Genomic DNA, 21,549 nt, shown 5'->3' on the forward strand with positions numbered 1-21,549 from the left:
GCCACGCCGGGCTTTTTCCCGGATTTTTTGTGCAACAAAAGATTAAAAAACTAAAAAAAATGATTTAAAAGACCCACAAAATGGAATTTTTTTAAAAAGTCGGAGCCTCTCATAAATAGTTGATATTCTCATCACCAAAACACAGAAGTAATATTTGAAGAGGGAGAAGAAGCTAAAGAAGAATCCCGAGCAGCCATAAAATACGTCCCATTCCCGGGGGGCGGGGCGCGGCGGAGGGCGGGCGCGGTGGAGGGCGGGACTTACTCGCTGGGCGCCTGGAGGACGAGATCACAGCTCAGGCCGAGGTGGTTCTGTGTGAGGCGGAGGAGGAACACCAGACTGGGAAGACCCAGAGCTTTGGCTTTCACGTGGTCGGCCTTTACCTGTCCGCGTCTGGCGTAATCCGTCACCAAGAAACGCCCTGTGCTGGGGGGACAGAGAGAGGGTTAAATGGCTGGAAATACTTCATTGTCTTAATGATGTCATAGAAGAAGATTTCCCCCCCCCCGGAAATGGCTTCCTCTGATTTCACCGCACACTGTGAGCTTCTCACCATGTGTATTAGAAGCTGCAGCAAGTCAGATAGAGCCCCGCCCCCTTTCCCCAGCCTGACTGCCCCTGGCCCCACCCCTTTCATTGAATTTCTGTTCTTCCAAGTGTGGGGGCTCAACATCACATGTGGGCGTGGACTATGCAAATACTGCCCTTCTAGGGCCGCCCACTCCTCCAGACTGACACATTAAGGCATTTTGATATTTGCATAACTCCTCCCACCGCTTGCATCAGGAATGGGGGATCTGGAGAGGAGTACTGAAGCCGGGGGGCGGGGATGTTTTCAGGAAGCCCCTCCCACCAGCCATGATCTGCCTCCATTGCATAGAGAAGCACAGAAGAGCCCCGGTGATGACATCACAGGGACTGATATATAAAAGGTGTGTAATGAAAATAGAAGAAGGTTTTATTTAGAAACGTCATCACCACGGACGCGGCTCTGATCGCACTCACTCCGTTTTGTTAGACAAGAGCAACAAGTCGCTGAAAAGATGGAGGTAAATGGGTTTGGTGGTCAGACCGGAGCGGTGGCCGGATCCCAGATCCTGGAAGAAGATCCGGATCAGTTCTCCGTGCTGGACCAGGACACGCCCCCTGGAGATGAGAGGAACCGCCTGCAAAAAAAATAAATAAAAAAATAGGAACCCGGGAAAAAAAAAAAAAATCATAGAAATACATTTGCTGGTATTCGGATCGAATACAATGTTATATTAAAGTGGACCTGTCAGTAACTTTCCCTTATATACAGCAACAGATCACCTCCACCTGTCAGTCAGTGACTCCGCCTAGGCTGAGATGTCGTCACCAGTCTGCTGCAGGCAGGAGAAAGCATTTCCTCAGTCTCCCCTCCCCCAGCGATCAGACTGTACATTGCAACTTTGTAGAAGGAGGAGGAGTCATTTCCTCAGTCTCCTCCCCCAGCGATCAGACTATACATTGTAACTTTGTAGAAGGGGGTGGAGTCATTTCCTCAGACTCCCCTCCAGGTACTGTGCATGGATGATGCCTGACCAGAGATGGCGCCATCCTTTTGCAGGTAAAAAAGCAGATGAAGGCGTTGTCAGGGGGAGAACGGAGTTGTCAGGTCCTCTTTATGGTTACTTTACACAACTTAAAAAGGACGAATTCATGAAATTTGATCGGATTAGCGCCCCACCTTTGTGTTCTGGAAGTCCATGCGTTTCTCCAGGAGGACGAGCTCCTCCGTCTGCATCATGCTGCGCACCCCCTCATTGCACTGCGTCACGATCTGCACACAGGTGATAGCGGTCACCGCGCCATTCCAGAGAGACATGACACATAGAATATTCCAGAACTAAACATTGCAACCTTCTATATACAGGATAACCCCCCCCCCCCCCCCCCACCGCCACCCCTATCATTCCGATTACACCCGGTGAGCTAGAATTACCCGGTGACACCAAATATACCACCTCACCTGACCAACAGCGGACGCAGCGTCTCCAATGGAGGACACCAGCCTGAAATCACTCTGCGCCAGTTTCAGGATATTCTATGAAGAGGAGAAGAATGACAAAAACAACCAACATGAGGCTCATTCCGGGCCGAGACATGGCGACTTACCTCCAGGAGTATCTTCAGGCGGGTTATCCTCTGGAAGGGGAGGGCCAGGAAAGATTTCAGGAGTTGTCGCTTGCAAACCGGCTGCTCCTCCAACTGCTGGAGAACCTGAAGGAACATTCCATTCTCCCAAAAACAACAACTATTACACACCACCAACACCAAACTCCAAAACACACCACCAACACCAACCACACCACTAAACTCCAAACTCCAACACCAAACACCAAACTCCACACACACCACCACACCCACACACACCACCAAACTCCAACACACACCACCAAACTCCAACACACACCACACCAAACTCCAACACCACCCATCCAACACCAAACTCCAACACCAAACTCCAACACCAAACTCCAACACCAAACTCCAACACCAACCCACACCAAACTCCAACACCAAACTCCAAACACCAAACTCCAACACCAAACCTCCAACACAACTCCAACTCCAACACACACCACCAAACTCCAACACACACCACCAAACTCCAACACACACCACCAAACTCACACCAACACCCAACACACACCACCAAACTCCAACACCAAACTCCAACACACACCACCAAACTCCAACACACACCACAACACACACCACCAAACTCCAACACACACCACAACACACACCACCAAACTCCAACACCAAACTCCAACACACACCACCAAACTCCAACACCAAACTCCAACACACACCACCAAACTCCAACACCAAACTCCAACACACACCACCAAACTCCACACCAAACTCCAACACCAAACTCCAACACCAAACTCCAACACCAAACTCCAACACCAAACTCCAACACCAAACTCCAACACCAAACTCCAACACCAAACTCCAACACCAAACTCCAACACCAAACTCCAACACCAAACTCCAACACCAAACTCCAACACCAAACTCCAACACCAAACTCCAACACCAAACTCCAACACCAAACTCTAACACCCGCCGCCACCAAACACCCGCCGCCACCAACACCATCACCACCACCACCAACACCACCAACACCACCAACATCAACACCAAACTCCAACCTCCAACATCAACAAAAATACCATCAACACCACTGCCAACACCACCAACACCACCACCACCAACACCACCAACACCACCACCAACACCACCACCAACACCACCACCATCAACACCACCACCATCAACACCATCAACACCATCAACACCATCAACACCATCAACACCACCACCACCATCAACACCACCACCACCAACACCAAACTCCAACCTCCAACATCAACACCAAACTCCAACCTCCAACATCAACAAAAATACCATCAACACCACCGCCAACACTAGCAACACCACCACCACCATCAACACCACCACCATCAACACCACCACCATCAACACCACCACCATCAACACCACCACCATCAACACCACCACCATCAACACCACCACCATCAACACCACCACCATCAACACCACCACCACCATCAACACCACCACCATCAACACCACCACCATCAACACCACCACCATCAACACCACCACCATCAACACCACCACCATCAACACCACCACCATCAACACCACCACCATCAACACCACCACCATCAACACCACCACCATCAACACCACCACCATCAACACCACCACCATCAACACCACCAACACCAACACCACCAACACCAAACTCCAACATCAACAAAAATACCATCAACACCACCACTGTCTGAGGAGGAACATTCCAATATTCTGAGAAAGAAGCAAGAAAGAGCAGAACCACCCACTCCATCTCATATATGGTGGTCATTAACCTTTGTAGCCAACTGGTACACACCCCCTGCATCTCCACAGACGCAGGAAAACGTGGAGAATTTTACATCAGAGGACATTGATGGTAGCAATTGTCCATGTGCATCAGCTCTTGAGTGACTACTGCTCCGATTTGGATGCAAGAAAAAAAAAAAAAAATGTATATGTATATATATATATATATATATATATATATATATATATATATATATATATATATTTTGTAATAAATGTATAAACAAACTTTATATTTACAGATACAAACTGAAAAATGTAACAAAAAGGATACAAATGTCTCTTTCCTGAAAGAATAAAAATGGCCAAGATATTTCCTCGCCTTCCTAGTGTGTGTCTCAGGGTGGGGGTAGTGCAGCTCCCATAGCCGCCCCATGGGGTGGAGGGTCATACCTATAGTTTTATATTATATAAAAACCCAACACCACACACTTTACTAATTGTTTTTAATTAATTGTTACCCATCACTTTTTTTCTAACCAATGGCAAAGTGACTGGTAAAACTTGTACTTTTTTGCCCCCAATGACTGCTAGTGCTAGTACTTTTTTTGCCCCCAGTGACTGCCAGTGCTAGTACTTTTTTTGCCCCCAGTGACTGCCAGTGCTAGTACTTTTTTGCCCCCAGTGACTGCCAGTGCTAGTACTTTTTTGCCCCCAGTGACTGGCAGTACTTGTATAGGGAGGTCGCCACTTCCTGACTTACACCAGCTGCTGCATGAGCTTCTCTTGGTACATCTGGTTGGTGACGTAGGGGATGTAGACTCGGTGGAAGACGGGACAATGTCTCAGGACCCGATCTCCGAGGTCACTCAGGAAGATGTCCTTCTCCAGTCCTTCCTCTAGATCCAGTAGGAACCTGAAGAGAGTTTATTGGTGAATATTAATGAGACTCCAAGAACGACATGGAACCCAGCCATTGGGCGGTCCAATGGTGCAGACAAATGCCAAATAACGATCACAGGTTAAATCTGCCAGCAACTTCTTTACATTGTAGGAAATTAACAGACCGAACAATTCCAACATGTGGTTTAATCTCACAGTGTGCATCAGTAAAGTGTATATTAACGAGGACTTGGGGAGAGGAAATTCCCTTTAAGGTCTTTATATTTATACAGCAACATTGTATTTAACTGAGCTCTAAGAGAAACTAAAACAAAATTCACAAGCTGCATGTAATCTGATCCTATGGCTCACTACTGCCCCCTATGCGACTCACAATTCTCCCCAAAGACTTCCATACCAGAGCTGTGAAAACACTATAAAAACAGTTCAGGATTCATTATTAGGAACCAGGAAGAAAGGATTTAGGACTGAAGACTTTGCTGTTGGGGGGGGGGGAACCAAGGAGCAGACCATGAAGATTTTTCTTGTACCTCTCGCTGACCTGGCGGACACTGGGCAGATTGGAGAAGAGCGTGTGCTTGTCAGAGGTAACGAGACAGTCGGAGAGACTTTGGGATTTCTGGAAGTGATTGACGGCTACAGAGAGGCTGCGCTGGTAGGAGGCCTCCGATACCAACACCTCGAACATTGCCTGGGGGGAGACACAACCAGATCAGTCATCGTAATCCTACCAACGTGACAGGCCAATCAGAGGTGAGGACAGCAAGGATAAAGACCACCACAAGGGGAAGGTCTGCTGATAACCGGACTGGACAGAGCAATCCGGATTCTAGAAAACATTGGAGGCCATGGGTGGAGGTTACCCAGCCCATTGCCAATTGGACACCTAGGAACTCCAATGAGGTCTTCTTCAGGACCAAAGCAATGCAATAGGACTTCCACAGTGACCCCTTTTGTGGACAGAATATCTATGATGACCCCACCCCACACTCCGTTAAGGTACAGGTCTACATCCCAGGAGACTCCTTCCGATGTCAGATGTCCAAGCAGATGAAGAAAACCTTTTTCCATCTTTTTACAATAAGAGGAGGAACCTCATGGTCACCGCCGGAGCATTCAGATTCCCCAGATAAAGCTGGACATGCTGACCAACCAAGAAGTCACTAAAAAGGTATCCATACTGACCATCAGTGATTGACCATCTCTGGACCTGACTCCACAAGCCCTGAAGATAACAGAATATTGCAGTTTTGGGTTCGGGACGCCTCGGAGCCTCCTGCACTCGTGGGTTCGGGACGCCTCGGAGCCTCCTGCACTCGTGGGTTCGGGACGCCTCGGAGCCTCCTGCACTCGTGGGTTCGGGACGCCTCAGAGCCTCCTGCACTCGTGGGTTCGGGACGCCTCAGAGCCTCCTGCACTCGTGGGTTCGGGACGCCTCAGAGCCTCCTGCACTCGTGGGTTCGGGACGCCTCGGAGCCTCCTGCACTCGTGGGTTCGGGACGCCTCGGAGCCTCCTGCACTCGTGGGTTCGGGACGCCTCGGGGCCCCCTGCACTCGTGGGTTCGGGACGCCTCGGAGCCTCCTGCACTCGTGGGTTCGGGACGCCTCGGAGCCTCCTGCACTCGTGGGTTCGGGACGCCTCGGAGCCTCCTGCACTCGTGGGTTCGGGACGCCTCGGAGCCTCCTGCACTCGTGGGTTCGGGACGCCTCGGAGCCTCCTGCACTCGTGGGTTCGGGACGCCTCGGAGCCTCCTGCACTCGTGGGTTCGGGACACCTCGGACCCTCCTGCACTCGTGGGTTCGGGACGCCTCGGACCCTCCTGCACTCGTGGGTTCAGGACACCTCGGACCCTCCTGCACTCGTGGGTTCGGGACGCCTCGGAGCCTCCTGCACTCGTGGGTCCGGGACGCCTCGGACCCTCCTGCACTCGTGGGTTCGGGACGCCTCGGAGCCTCCTGCACTCGTGGGTTCGGGACGCCTCGGAGCCTCCTGCACTCGTGGGTTCGGGACGCCTCGGAGCCTCCTGCACTCGTGGGTTCGGGACACCTCGGAGCCTTCTGCACTCGTGGGTTCGGGACACCTCGGACCCTCCTGCACTCGTGGGTTCGGGACACCTCGGACCCTCCTGCACTCGTGGGTTCGGGACACCTCGGACCCTCCTGCACTCGTGGGTTCGGGACACCTCGGACCCTCCTGCACTCGTGGGTTCGGGACACCTCGGACCCTCCTGCACTCGTGGGTTCGGGACACCTCGGACCCTCCTGCACTCGTGGGTTCGGGACGCCTCGGACCCTTCTGCACTCGTGGGTTCGGGACACCTCGGATCCTCCTGCACTCCTGGGTTCGGGACACCTCGGACCCTCCTGCACTCGTGGGTTCGGGACACCTCGGACCCTCCTGCACTCGTGGGTTCGAGACACCTCGGACCCTCCTGCACTCGTGGGTTCGGGACGCCTCGGAGCCTCCTGCACTCGTGGGTTCGGGACGCCTCGGACCCTCCTGCACTACTAGGTTTGGGTTGCCTCTTACCTCCTGTAGTTGCTTCCGTTGCATCGTCATGGTTTCGGTAATCCCTCTCTCCTTCACTTCGGGTAGCTCTTGCCACAGAGATGTGTAGTGACGGGGAGCCGCATCGCTGGGGTAACTTCTGAGGAAAGTTGGGGAAGTGTTGCCAGCCAATGCCAGGGAGGAGTTGACGGAGAGGATGAAGGGGGACTGGCCTGGACCACCTTTGGAGTAGTGCACACAATAGTCCTGATAGAGAGGTTCTGGAGACGGGACACAAAGATCAGGTCCTGATCAATCACCACTACAAGCCAACAAACACCACAGAAGATATTCTCACGTGTGTGGACAAATTTGGACCCCTTCTGCCTTTGACGATACGACCCCTTCTTCATCAGTCTCTCAAACAGGCTGAGGAGAGAAATAACATCAGAACAATCCATCAATAGATTGATGGGGGGGGGAGGTCAGAGGTCATGGGGGAGTTGTAGAATAATCACACTGCTTACTAAACGTTGTATAAGTCAGGGATTCTGGTTGCATCCAAGCCTTACTCTGAACCCCCTCCCCCCATGGGCCTGGGTGCAGTACCCTCCTCTGCTCTCCCCATAGCCATGGTCCATGACCTTGATTAGGGATGAGTGACCTAGTAAATTGGCCTCTAATATTGTAATTATAGCAATCACCAAGAAAAGTGAAGCTCTACTGAGAACACGGATTCTAGAAGTCTAGAGGAATGTGCTGTGTGACCTCCAAGTAGGGTTGCCACCTGTTCGGGATTCACCCGGACAGTTCGGGTTTGGAATCATGCGTCCGGGTTTCAGACTGTCTGAGACCCGGACACATTATTGAGATTGGACTAAGTCTCCCCCCTTCTCTCTCCTGCCTCTAAGTGAGTACGCCAAGCTAAATCAGGGTTCTCAGAGCTCCCCCTTACGTCAGAGTCCTCTTTGTACACCAGAGCATCCCTTAGGTCAGAGTCCCCAGAGTTCTCCCTTACATCAGAGTCCCCAGAGTTCTCCCTTACATCAGAGTCCCCACTTACTGTGACGCAAAAGTGAAACTCTGTGGACTGCGACGCAAAAGGGAAACTCTGTGGACTGCGACGCAAAAGGGAAACTCTGTGGACTGTGATGCAAAGTGGGGAATGTTATTTAAAAGCAACATCTATGCATACTATGAAAAAAAATTGCTGTGCAACGCTGAAGTGCTCAGGTTTGGCTTGAAGAAAAGGTGGCGACCCTACCTCCAAGAGGGGGAAAACATATATTGTACCTAAAAACGTGAAGAACATTTTTACTAAAATAATGGAAAAACAGATTTAGGCCTGAGAGCAAGAGGGAAATCCTAGGTTACTGTACCTTGGCTCCTGGTGGGTGGGGACTGTCTGTCCCGAGATTTCTTGCGTCTTTGGCTCCTGGTGGCTGGGGACTAACTGTCCTGCAACTTCCTGTGTCCTTGGCTCCTGGTGGGTGGGACCTGCCTGTTCTGAGACCTGCCACATCCTTGGCTCCTGGTGGGTGGGAGTTCTCTCTCCCGAGACCTCCTGTGTCCAGGGCTCCTGATGGGCGGGGACTGTTTGTCCTTTGACCTCCTGTGTCCATGTCTCCTGGTGGGTGGAGACTGACTGTCCTGAGACCTCTTGCTTTCTTGGCTCCTGGTGGGAGGAGACTGACTGTCCTGAGACCTCTTGCTTTCTCGGCTCCTGGTGGGTGGGGTCTGACTGTTCTGTAACCTCCTCTCTCCTCTCCCTCGGGTCCTGGATGTGGGAGGAGGCACTGGAATGGTGGTCTAATGCCTTGTTTTGGGTAGTCGGCAGTGCCAAGGAGTCCATACGATGAGAACACAGAGGGGTCTCATCTCCAGGAGGCTGATACACAGGATTTTCAAAAATTTCGGCTCCTTCTGCAAGATACAAAACCACCCAATAAGGCCCGGCCTGTGACGGCTTCATTACAGCTAGAAAGTCAATTCATATCCTAGTAAAACTAAAGCAGCCAGTTGGATTGTGAAGGACAAATCACCACTGCGGATCCCAGAGAAGCCATTACTATGGCATATCGAAGGACCGGCTGCCTCCGGCACAAGACCACCCAACCACCTTTACCCATGAATGGAGATGCAGCACCTCAGACTGGCGGATGTGCAGGGTACGTTTCTAGGTAAACGGGCAGAGAATGCCACCTTCCCGGGTTACAAATGGGGCGAATCGCACTGCAAGCCCCATTTCACATCAGAGAACACATGTCGGTGAATATTGGTGAACAGTGGGGGAATGTGGTGAAAGTCCAAAGTACGACCTTCACCATTCCAAATCTAGACTCATATCTGGGACATGTAAAGATAAAACGACCGATAATTATGATATCGATCAGTGGTCTCCAAACTGCGACCCCTTTTCTGCCTGGATACAGCCCTCTCACTGATACCAATGATGGGGCACTATCCCTCCCACTGGACGCCAATGATGGGGCACTATCCCTCCCACTGGACACCAATGATGGGGCACTATCCCTCCCACTGGACGCCAATGATGGGGCACTATCCCTCCCACCGGACGCCAATGATGGGGCACTATCCCTCCCACCGACGCCAATGATGGGGCACTATTCCTCCCACCGACACCATTGATGGGGCACCATTCCTCCCACTGACACCAATGATGGGGCACCATTCCTCCCACTGACACCAATGATGGGGCACTATCCCTCCCACTGGACGCCAATGATGGGGCACTATCCCTCCCACTGGACGCCAATGATGGGGCACTATCCCTCCCACTGACGCCAATGATGGGGCACTATCCCTCCCACTGACGCCAATGATGGGGCACTATCCCTCCCACTGGACGCCAATGATGGGGCACTATCCCTCCCACTGGACGCCAATGATGGGGCACTATCCCTCCCACTGGACGCCAATGATGGGGCACTATCCCTCCCACTGGACGCCAATGATGGGGCACTATCCCTCCCACTGGACGCCAATGATGGGGCACTATCCCTCCCACTGGACGCCAATGATGGGGCACTATCCCTCCCACTGGACGCCAATGATGGGGCACTATGCCTCCCACTGGACGCCAATGATGGGGCACTATGCCTCCCACTGACACCAATGATGGGCACTATCCCTCCCACTGACACCAATGATGGGGCACCATTTCTCCCACCGACACCAATGATGGGGCACTATTCCTCCCACTGATACCAATGATGGGGCACTATTCCTCCCACTGACACCAATGATGGGGCACTATCCCTCCCACTGACGCCAATGATGGGGCACTATTCCTCCCACTGACGCCAATGATGGGGCACTATTCCTCCCACTGACGCCATTGATGGGGCACAAATCCTCCCACTGACGCCAATGATGGGGCACTATCCCTCCCACTGACACCAATGATGGGGCACTATTCCTCCCACTGGACACCAATGATGGGGCACTATCCTTCCCACTGATACCAATGATGGGGCACTATTCCTCCCACTGGACACCAATGATGGGGCACTATCCTTCCCACTGATACCAATGATGGGGCACTATTCCTCCCACTGACACCAATGATGGGACACTATTCCTCCCACTGACACCAATGATGGATATAAATTGCCATCTCCGGCTCACCGGTGGTTCTGCCTAAAACTCCAAACCACATCACTTCCGGTGACTCTCCAGCAGCAATATTTGGACGAGTCGGCTGTTTTCACAGAACGCCGGCAGCGCATGCAAGTTGTCGCCGCCTTGGAGGCGGCCATGTTGTTGGTTAGTAGCGGGCGGACTGGCAATGTCATTATATTGTGTACCGTACTTTATACTCTGCCGGTGTTCTGTGAAAACAAACAAACAATCTCCAATTATTGCTGCTGGAGAGTCACCGGAAGTGATTGGTTGGAGATTTTTCTTTTTGGGTCAGGCGGTGGCGGCGGCGGGCATCCTGATCAACGATGGATTTAAAAAAAAAAATTAATAAAGAGGAATTGTGAAAAATTGTGCGTTTTTATTTCTGACACTTTTTTGGTGCATGGACAGGAGTGCTACGCACCCCACACTCATTCACATAGGGTGGGGGGGGGGGGGCTGGGATCTGGGGGCTCACTTGCCAACGGATTCCAATAAGCCCCCTGCCCACAGACCCCCCCCCCACACACACAATCACCCCCCAGGGTTGTCGGGAAGAGGCCCTTGTTCCACAGAGAACCCCACCCCCATGTGGCCTGGTATGGTTAAGGGGCGCTGGCTCGCCCCCCCCCCCCTCCCCCCTCCTTCCTGACCAGGCTAGAATAAGAGGCCTGGTATGGATTGGGGGGGGGGACCCACAAGTCGTTTGTTTTTTTTTCACATTTTTCTATTGGCGGCAATTTAAATCTCATTATTTTTCTTTATAACACGTCGGTTTTGCTGCAGCAGGTTCCATACAGGCTACAGATGCCCAACTTTACAGGCAGACTAAGGGGACCCCCAGGCACTGTATTTAAAGGATTTTTAGATTTTTACTGTTTCACTAAAAGCATCAGTTTTTTTCCATTGGTACGTGTCCCCCAGGGCATCACCCGGACCCCCATACCCCTTTTATGGCCAATTACTTTCATATAAGCCTTCAAAATGGGAACTTTTGATTTTTCAAGTTCAGGTCTCATAGACCTTAATGGAGTTCAGGCCGATCTGTTGCGATGTTCGGGAGTCCTGGTGTAAACCGAATGCCGGGGGGGGGGGGGGGGGCGGGGCATGTTCGGCCCAACTCTACCCAGGTACACCTCATTATGAAATCTGTCTGTCTCACCTTCTATGAGCGGCAGGGCCCCGAGGTGCTGATCCTTGAGGGCCCGGGGCCGGACGTCATCGTAGGACTTCCACTTCCCTCTGTAGATGCGTTTCCCCGGCTTCTTATTCCGGAATATTCCGAGTAACAATCGTTCTCTGTGTCTGCGCTCCGCCAACACCGGCTTACAGGACTGAGGACAAGAAGCGCAACGCTTAACCGTCACCTCTGCCGCCGGCGGGGACCCCGTGTACAAGCGCTTCCGGCAAAACATCGCCATACCTGGGGGAGGGGCAATACCACAAATCACAGGCCGGCCTACAGATACCGAGAATCACACCCGACATACAGGACAGGAGAAGTGGTACTGTGCAGAGTCCATACATACAGAATAAGAACAGATACCGAGAATCACACCCGACATACAGGACAAGAGAAGTGGTACTGTGCAGAGTCCATACATACAGAATAAGAACAGATACCGAGAATTACACCCGACATACAGGACAAGAGAAGTGGTACTGTGCAGAGTCCATACATACAGAATAAGGACAGATACCGAGAATTACACCCGACATACGGGACAAGAGAAGTAGTACTGTGCAGAGTCCATACATACAGAATAAGAACAGATACCGAGAATTACACCCGACATACAGGACAAGAGAAGTGGTACTGTGCAGAGTCCATACATACAGAATAAGGACAGATACCGAGAATTACACCCGACATACGGGACAAGAGAAGTAGTACTGTGCAGAGTCCATACATACAGAATAAGAAGAGATACCGAGAATTACACCTGATATTCAGGACAAGAGAAGTAGTACTGTGCAGAGTCCATACATACAGAATAAGAAGAGATACCGAGAATTACACCCGATATACAGGACAAGAGAAGTGGTACTGTGCAGAGTCCATACATACAGAATAAGAACAGATACCGAGAATTACACCCGACATACAGGACAAGAGAAGTAGTACTGTGCAGAGTCCATACATACAGAATAAGAACAGATACCGAGAATTACACCCGACATACAGGACAAGAGAAGTAGTATTGTGCAGAGTCCATACATACAGAATAAGAACAGATACCGAGAATTACACCCGACATACAGGACAAGAGAAGTAGTACTGTGCAGAGTCCATACATACAGAATAAGAACAGATACCGAGAATTACACCCGACATACAGGACAAGAGAAGTAGTACTGTGCAGAGTCCATACATACAGAATAAGAACAGATACCGAGAATTACACCCGACATACAGGACAAGAGAAGTAGTACTGTGCAGAGTCCATACATACAGAATAAGAACAGATACCGAGAATTACACCCGACATACAGGACAAGAGAAGTAGTACTGTGCAGAGTCCATACGTACAGAATAAGGACAGATACCGAGAATTACACCCGACATACAGGACAAGAGAAGTGGTACTGTGCAGAGTCCATACATACAGAATAAGAAGAGATACCGAGAATTACACCCGACATACAGGACAAGAGAAGTAGTACTGTGCAGAGTCCATACATACAGAATAAGAACAGATACCGAGAATTACACCCGACATACAGGACAAGAGAAGTAGTACTGTGCAGAGTCCATACATACAGAAAAAGAACAGATACCGAGAATTACACCCGACATACAGGACAAGAGAAGTGCTACTGTGCAGAGTCCATACATACAGAATAAGAACAGATACCGAGAATTACACCCGACATACAGGACAAGAGAAGTGGTAATGTGCAGAGTCCATACATACAGAATAAGAAGAGATACCGAGAATTACACCCGACATACAGGACAAGAGAAGTGCTACTGTGCAGAGTCCATACATACAGAATAAGAACAGATACCGAGAATTACACCCGACATACAGGACAAGAGAAGTGGTACTGTGCAGAGTCCATACATACAGAATAAGAACAGATACCGAGAATTACACCCGACATACAGGACAAGAGAAGTAGTACTGTGCAGAGTCCATACGTACAGAATAAGAACAGATACCGAGAATTACACCCGACATACAGGACAAGAGAAGTAGTACTGTGCAGAGTCCATACGTACAGAATAAGGACAGATACCGAGAATTACACCCGACATACAGGACAAGAGAAGTGGTACTGTGCAGAGTCCATACATACAGAATAAGAAGAGATACCGAGAATTACACCCAACATACAGGACAAGAGAAGTGGTACTGTGCAGAGTCCATACATACAGAAAAAGAACAGATACCGAGAATTACACCCGACATACAGGACAAGAGAAGTAGTACTGTGCAGAGTCCATACATACAGAATAAGGGCAGATACCGAGAATTACACCCGACATACAGGACAAGAGAAGTGGTACTGTGCAGAGTCCATACATACAGAATAAGAAGAGATACCGAGAATTACACCCGACATACAGGACAAGAGAAGTGGTACTGTGCAGAGTCCATACATACAGAATAAGAAGAGATACCGAGAATTACACCCGACATACAGGACAAGAGAAGTGGTACTGTGCAGAGTCCATACATACAGAAAAAGAACAGATACCGAGAATTACACCCGACATACAGGACAAGAGAAGTGGTACTGTGCAGAGTCCATACATACAGAATAAGAAGTGATACTGAGAATTACACCCGACATACAGGACAAGAGAAGTGGTACTGTGCAGAGTCCATACATACAGAATAAGAACAGATACCGAGAATTACACCCGACATACAGGACAAGAGAAGTGGTACTGTGCAGAGTCCATACATACAGAAAAAGAACAGATACCGAGAATTACACCCGACATACAGGACAAGAGAAGTGGTACTGTGCAGAGTCCATACATACAGAATAAGAAGAGATACCGAGAATTACACCCGACATACAGGACAAGAGAAGTGGTACTGTGCAGAGTCCATACATACAGAATAAGAACAGATACTGAGAATTACACCCGACATACAGGACAAGAGAAGTGGTACTGTGCAGAGTCCATACATACAGAATAAGAATACTATAAATGGGCATATGCTGCCCTCCAGTGGCCTCTTTCAGCATTACATGCACTTGGCACACCAGGCAGGTCATGAAGAAGTGATGAGCCTTCCTCATATTCCTGTTCCTGGTTCAATGATCAGAGAAGTGACTGGCAGAGTATTACTGAGCTCCAATAGTCATGTCACCCCCCCCCCCCCCCCCCTCATAACTGCTGTGCTGTAATGGGAGCCGAGGCATAATTCTCTCTTCTATACAGTATATGGAGCTCACTCTACACACACAGCTACTTTGGTGTGCTATCATCTATGGCCAAAAGGTAGAGTATTACAGGACAGTTACAGTAAGGAGAAGAGGTGTCTCCTCTCACAGCGGGTGTACAGACCCGGGAACTCAGCACAGGGATGGTGGGAACCCCTCATAATGGGCACAGCGGGTGTACAGACCCGGGAACTCAGCACAGGGATGGTGGGAACCCCTCATAATGGGCACAGCGGGTGTACAGACCCGGGAACTCGGCACAGGGATGGTGGGAACCCCTCATAATGGGCACAGCGGGTGTACAGACCCGGGAACTCAGCACAGGGATGGTGGGAACCCCTCATAATGGGCACAATTTTATTATCCCAGTTCTAGGTTGAGGGTCTTTGATGTCAGTATATGAGGCTGACAAGTCATTTTTTTTTATTTCTCTGCCATTGTTGGGTACTAGAACTCCCAATGCTGCGACCACCATGGTAGACCCTGATGGGGGTTCATTACTACAAACTCCCCCCTTCCCCCCTCCTATAATCCCTGGTACTGGAAATATGGGACAGCTCGGAATCAGTTACCTGTCTCCAGTAGTGAAGCTCCCTCATCTGTTGTGAAAATGAAGTAACTTCCTCCCAGGGCCTCTCTGTGGAGGAGATGAATTGGTGGCACCTGAACATCATGTGGCTGCTAATCAAGAAGATCCGGCTGCTGGTGGACAGGACAGGTTTTCAGGATATCCTTAGGGTCGGTTCACACAGGGGCAACACGACTTTTGGAGGCAACTTGGACACCACTTCAACACGACTTTAAGTCAGCCCAGGCCAGGCGACTTTTGCCATGGCCAATCAGAGAATGAGCTCTCAAGGGGGAACTCCACGCCAAATAAAAAAAAAAAATGGCGTGGGTTCCCCCTCCGAGAGCATACCAGGCCCTTAGGTCTGGTATGGATTCTAAGGGGAACCCCCTACGTCGAAAAAGCGGCATGGGGGTCCCCCCCAGATCCATACCAGACCCTTATCTGAGCACGCTACCCGGCCAGCCAGGAAAGGGGGGGGAGCGAGCGCCCTCCCCCCCCCCTCCTGAGCATACCAGGCCGCATGCCCTCAACATAGGGGGTGCCTTGGGGAAGGGGGGGCAGCCTCTGGGACTGTGACATCATAATGGGCGGGGACATCATCCGGCAATGTCCTTATATAAGTCGCCGCATGCCGCCTGTCCTGTCATTGGGACCGGAGACAGCGACGAGGCAACATCTCTTGAAGAGAAGAACAGAAGAAGGCGACAGAAGACCGGGCCACTGCTTGTAAAAGAGCTAGAAGAAGGCGCGGTGGCCCGGCAAGAAGAACTGAAGAGGGGGGAAAAGACCCCCGAAGTCGGAAGAAGAGGGCGGCGGCGAAGAAGAAAGCCGGGCTCCTCCGCTAGCAAAAGAGCAGAAGATAGCGGAGGAGTCCGGCGAGAAGACCCCCGAAGACGAAAGAAGACCCCCGGAGCTGTGCAATAAACTATTTGTGTTGTGCTTTTTTTTTGTACATTTTTTTCACAGGTGAATGGATAGGGGTACATTGTACCCCATACTCATTCACATAGGGTGGGGGGCCGGGATCCAGGGGCCCCCTTATTAAAGGGGGCTCACGGATTCCGATAAGCCCCCCGCACGCAGACCCGGACAACCACCGACCAGGGTTGTCGGGAAGAGGCCCTTGTCCTCATCAACATGGGGACAAAGTGCTTTGGGGTGGGGGGGGGGCACGCGGCCCCCCCTTCCCCAAGGCACCCCCCATGTTGAGGGCACGCGGCCTGGTACGGCTCAGAAGGGGGGGGGGCGCTCGCTCGTCCCCACCCCCTTCCTGGCCGGCCGGGTAGCGTGCTCAGATAAGGGTCTGGTATGGATCTGGGGGGGAGCCCCACGCCGTTTTTTTGGCATAGGGGGTTCCCCTTAGAATCCCTACCGGACCTAAGGGCCTGGTATGCTCTCGGAGGGGGAACCCACGCCAAATTTTTATAATAAATTTGGCGTGGAGTTCCCTCTTGAGAGCTGATAATTCTGTCAAAGTCGCCTCCGTATAAACGGAGATCCGACTTGGAGGCGATCTCCATTGAAATCAATGGGTACCGGTCGCCTACAAGTCGGATAGAAGTAGTACAGGAACCTTTTCTGAAGTCGGAGCGACTTCAGTAGTGTGCATTAAGACGGCTCCATTCACTTACATTGCTTTTTACATGTTGTCCGACCTGAGGCGACTAGGGGCGACCTGAAGTCGGATCTGAGTCGCCCCTGTGTGAACCGGCTCTTAAGGCAGCTTCAGCCATTGGGAAGAGATGCTGGAAGTCGGACCTGCTGCGCTCACATATCGTATGGAGGTTGTATAGGGCGTCGGAGGTTCTCGGGGCGTTCTCGTGCAGGAGACTCGTATTTCACGATATCGATAAAAGCGGAAGCCGGGTTCTTGCCCTGGATGGATTTCCCTCACTTCCTGTCCCCATGACACCCGTAGAAGAAATGGGGAGAGTGGTTGTCACTGTGACAGGAAGTCCCATTGGAGAGAATTCCCGTCACTTCCTGTTCTGAACATGAACTACCAGCTCTTACCTGTTACAGCAGGTCGGGTAATCTGGATATCCTGTGGAGGGTCAGGTCACTTAATCCGGATCTGGAGCCGGTTTCTTTAGTGCCCATTTTGCACCGCTAGTGCTGCTTTCTTGGTGACGGGTTCCCTTTATGTTCACATTGCTGTGCAAACCCCCCTTTCTAATGGTATCCCTATGCACGTTGCTATTGGACGCGTGTTTTGCGGCGCGCTGCGTCACCGTATAAATGGCGTGAATCTTTTTTTTTTTTCCGGTGCGTTAAACAGCTGGTTCAAATGAATGGACGACCTTAAAGAGTAACTCCACTTTTGTTGAGGAAACCCCCCCCCCCCCAGGGTTGCCACCTGTCCAGGATTCACCTGGACAGTTCGGGTTTGGAATCATGTGTCCAGGTTTTGGACTGTCTGAAACCCGGACACATTATTTAGACTGGACTATGGCTAGGGTTACTGACTGCAGTTGTCTAAGCTGAGAGTGTCTGTTACATTCTTTCACACTGCCCAAAGCCAACACTAACAACCCCCCCTCCCCCCCCCCCCCAACACATACAGAGGAGAGAGGGCTCAAACTGCACCTCTTCCCCCCCACCTCTCTTTGTCTGCCCCACACTCCAATCCCTGGCACTGTGCCTCAGAAATGTGAAGTCCAGCAGCCTCAGATCCATCTGGATGAGAGGTGTTGACTTCCAAGGGGTGAGTGAGCTCACCATCCATCCGTCTGTGACTGAAGTCTTCCCCCTTCTCTCTCTTGCCTCTGAGTACACTAAGGTAAATCAGGGTTCTCAGAGCACCCCTTACATCAGAGTTCCCCTTTACACCAGAGGCCACAGTGTTTCCCCTTACATCAGAATCTTCTCCGTACATCAGAGTTCTCAGTGTACACCCTCAGTATTCCCAGAGCATCCCTTATGGTAGAGTCCCCAGAGTTCTCCCTTACATCAGAGTCTGCAGAGTCCCCCCTTACAGTGAAAGGGAACTCTGAGTTCAGATGTAAAAGGGGAACTCTGTGGACTCTGATGTAAAGGGGGACTCTTGTTATTAACTTCATATGATTAGAAATGTTATTTAGTAGCGAAATATATTTTTATTTTTATTTATTTATTTTATTTATTTTATTTTTATAGTTTATACTATAAAAAAAATTGCTGCTGTTCGGGTTTGACTTGAAGAAAAGGTGGCAACCCTACCCCACCCCCCCCCCCCCCTCTCCTCTGGGTTATCTCTGTACATTGCAGGGAATGTGACAAATAGGGATCATGGGCGGAACGCACCCCGGTTCTGTTTGCACCGGAACTTCGGACCCAAATAACGAACCCCTTTAAAGTCAATGAGACCTGAATGTCACAAATCAAAGGTGCCGATTTTGAAGGCGTATATGTAAGTAATTGATCATACAATGATGATAGGGGTCCGGGTCCGGGTCCTGTCCTGGGGGACATGTATCAATAAAAATAAAGTTTAAAAAAAAAAAATATTTTTAAATGAGCAGTGAATTATTATTATTTTTTTTTAAAGTGAAAGCTTAAAAATGAGAAATTCCTTCTAATAATGTTCCTGGGGGGGGGGGGGGTCCCCTTAATCTACCTGTAAAGTGGAGCATCTGTACCATGTCTAGAATCTGCTGCAGCAATAATTTCATTTATAAAGCCAAAAGAACTTTATATTTTCCTCACAAGCTGCCTTTATTTTGCTCGGCAACATCTGGGGCAGGGCCGTCTTTAATATTGATTGGACCCTGGGCAAGAATTTTCTTAGGCCCCCCCCCCATGCAGCCCCCCATGCAGTTTCACTCCCCACCTGCTCTGAGACATACAATAAATAGCAGCTAGACTTAAAATCAGTTTACTGTATCAGATCAGGCAGCGATTGAGATTGGTTGCCAGAGGTTACAGCATTTCATTACTGCTTACTGAGTGGTTGCTAGAGGTTACAGCACTCCAGAAGGCTCACTGATTAGTTGCTAGAGGTTACAACACATTTCTGCTTGTTGATTGGCTGCTAGAGATTGCTGTACAGTAATACTGTTCACTGGTTGCTATAGGTTACAGCACATCTTCTCCTCACTGCAGGGGGGGCATGATATACCTATGAATGCTGCCTTTATTTACATATAAATGCAGTTGGCCTCAGCTATTTACATATGCATGTCACTGCTATTTACATATGAATGCCAGTATTTACATGTAAACACAGGGTCTGCAGGTGAGTCATCTGTACACAACAATAGGGCAGAGCTGGGCAGCATTAGTAGCAGCACTTCACACTGAGATATCGGGACACAGCACGGGACTACAACTTCAAGGGACAAGGGAATGTAAACTGGGATAGTTGGCAAGTATGAGGCAGCTGCTTTGGGCCCCACAACAATGACAGGGCCCAGGGCAGCTGCCCCTTTGGCCCTGCCTTAAAGACGGCCCTGATCTGGGGAGCCGGCGTGTATGACGAGGCCACCATGTAGTGCACTGGGAACAAGATTCGAGATTTTTTTTTGGATACATTCTGGTGTCACTTTTGACTTTGGATAGAAGTAACGGGGTGGGCAAAAATTTGTCTTCGGGTGCCGGTGGCGCCTTCCTACCGTAACCCTATAGAGGGGCTCTTGATGAAAGCAAGAACTGGCCTTGCTGTAAAAAATTTGCAATGATATGTACCCGTCAAACAGGTGCTGAAAAATGACTCTTTGGGTGTCGGGGTCACCTTCCCACCGTAACCCTATAGAGGGGCTCTGGATGAAGGCAACAAAAAAAATGTTGCAATGATGTGCATATGGTTGGTGTTTTTGCCACGTTTGATGTGCCTGAGACAGTTTGCAGATGTGCTGAAAAAGGCCCAGATGGCGGAGCTGTGGGGAGGGGGATGGGAGATACCAGCTGCAGAATGTGATGGAATGGGGAGGCTACTCCCTACTCTTTCTTGGGGTTGTGCCGCCTCACCTTCGGTTTCCTCCTCTGCTCTATCCGGCACCCAAGTCGCACCATCGTCATCATCTTGTCTACCAGTGTTCCTCCCTCTCTCTAGGCTCATGTTCCTCTCATCCTCAACCTCAGAACCAGAATCTGGATCCAGGAATGGTCGGGCACCATCGAGGAGCGAGTGACTGACGCCCTGGTCAAATAACTCAGCTGACTCCTCCATGGCTGATGTTGGGGGTATGGCGGGAATAGATGTGAACAAGGAGGCAGGTTTATCCACTCTGGCAACTGCAGGGGGCGGCACACTCGTCTCTGCTTGCATGACGGATGATGAGGAGGATGAGGAAGGTTTGGTAAGCCAGTCCACCACCTCCTCTGCATGCCGTGGCTGGATAGCACGGGGCAAACGCACTAAACAGAGGAAATGATGCCCCCTGCCTGAGGACTGACCACCACGTCCACCTTTGCCCGTGGCCACATTTGTTTCTGGCCCCCCTTACAGTGCCAAGGGAACATCTGCCTCTCCTTGTTGTCCCCCCACACATTATTGGGAGGGAGGGGGCGGGGCTTATTTGCAAATGTAAAGAAGTTTAAATCTGTACGTGGATGCACTTTAATCAATGTAAAGAGGTGTTTGGTGCACTTTAATTTAAGTATTAGCACTACACAGACACACTCCACGGATACACTATAATATACTGCAATGTAATGCGCCAAACGTACAGTGACACACAGAACTATA

General features: G+C 50.4%; 1 protein-coding gene across 1 annotated transcript; it reads right to left on the reverse strand.

Annotated features, from left to right (window-relative positions):
• Positions 1-260: 260 nt before the first annotated feature.
• Positions 261-12,342, reverse strand: LOC143933411 (rho guanine nucleotide exchange factor 5-like). The gene is made up of 11 exons (XM_077456300.1): positions 12,075-12,342; positions 8,650-9,193; positions 7,629-7,699; positions 7,313-7,551; positions 5,313-5,473; positions 4,643-4,795; positions 2,137-2,275; positions 1,991-2,065; positions 1,709-1,801; positions 1,006-1,166; positions 261-426 (listed from the first exon to the last, which is right to left on the reverse strand). Exons 1-11 carry the CDS (start codon positions 12,331-12,333, stop codon positions 261-263), a joined length of 2,061 nt encoding a protein of 686 aa, XP_077312426.1. The 5' UTR covers positions 12,334-12,342.
• Positions 12,343-21,549: the final 9,207 nt, after the last annotated feature.

This window comes from Lithobates pipiens, unplaced genomic scaffold (assembly GCF_037356315.1).
Source record: "Lithobates pipiens isolate NorthernLeopardFrog02 unplaced genomic scaffold, aLitPip1_a1.2 Scaffold_27, whole genome shotgun sequence".
NCBI lineage: Eukaryota > Metazoa > Chordata > Amphibia > Anura > Ranidae > Lithobates > Lithobates pipiens.

Coding starts and splice junctions, on each gene's coding strand:
- LOC143933411 (XM_077456300.1), bottom strand. CDS start 12,333: ATGGCGATGTTTTGCCGGAAGCGCTTGTACACGGGGTCCCCGCCGGCG. Junction 9,194..12,074: donor GGCCCTGCCGCTCATAGAAG/GTGAGACAGACA, acceptor TGTATCTTGCAG/AAGGAGCCGAAATTTTTGAA. Junction 1,167..1,708: donor TGGACTTCCAGAACACAAAG/GTGGGGCGCTAA, acceptor TTTTTTTTGCAG/GCGGTTCCTCTCATCTCCAG.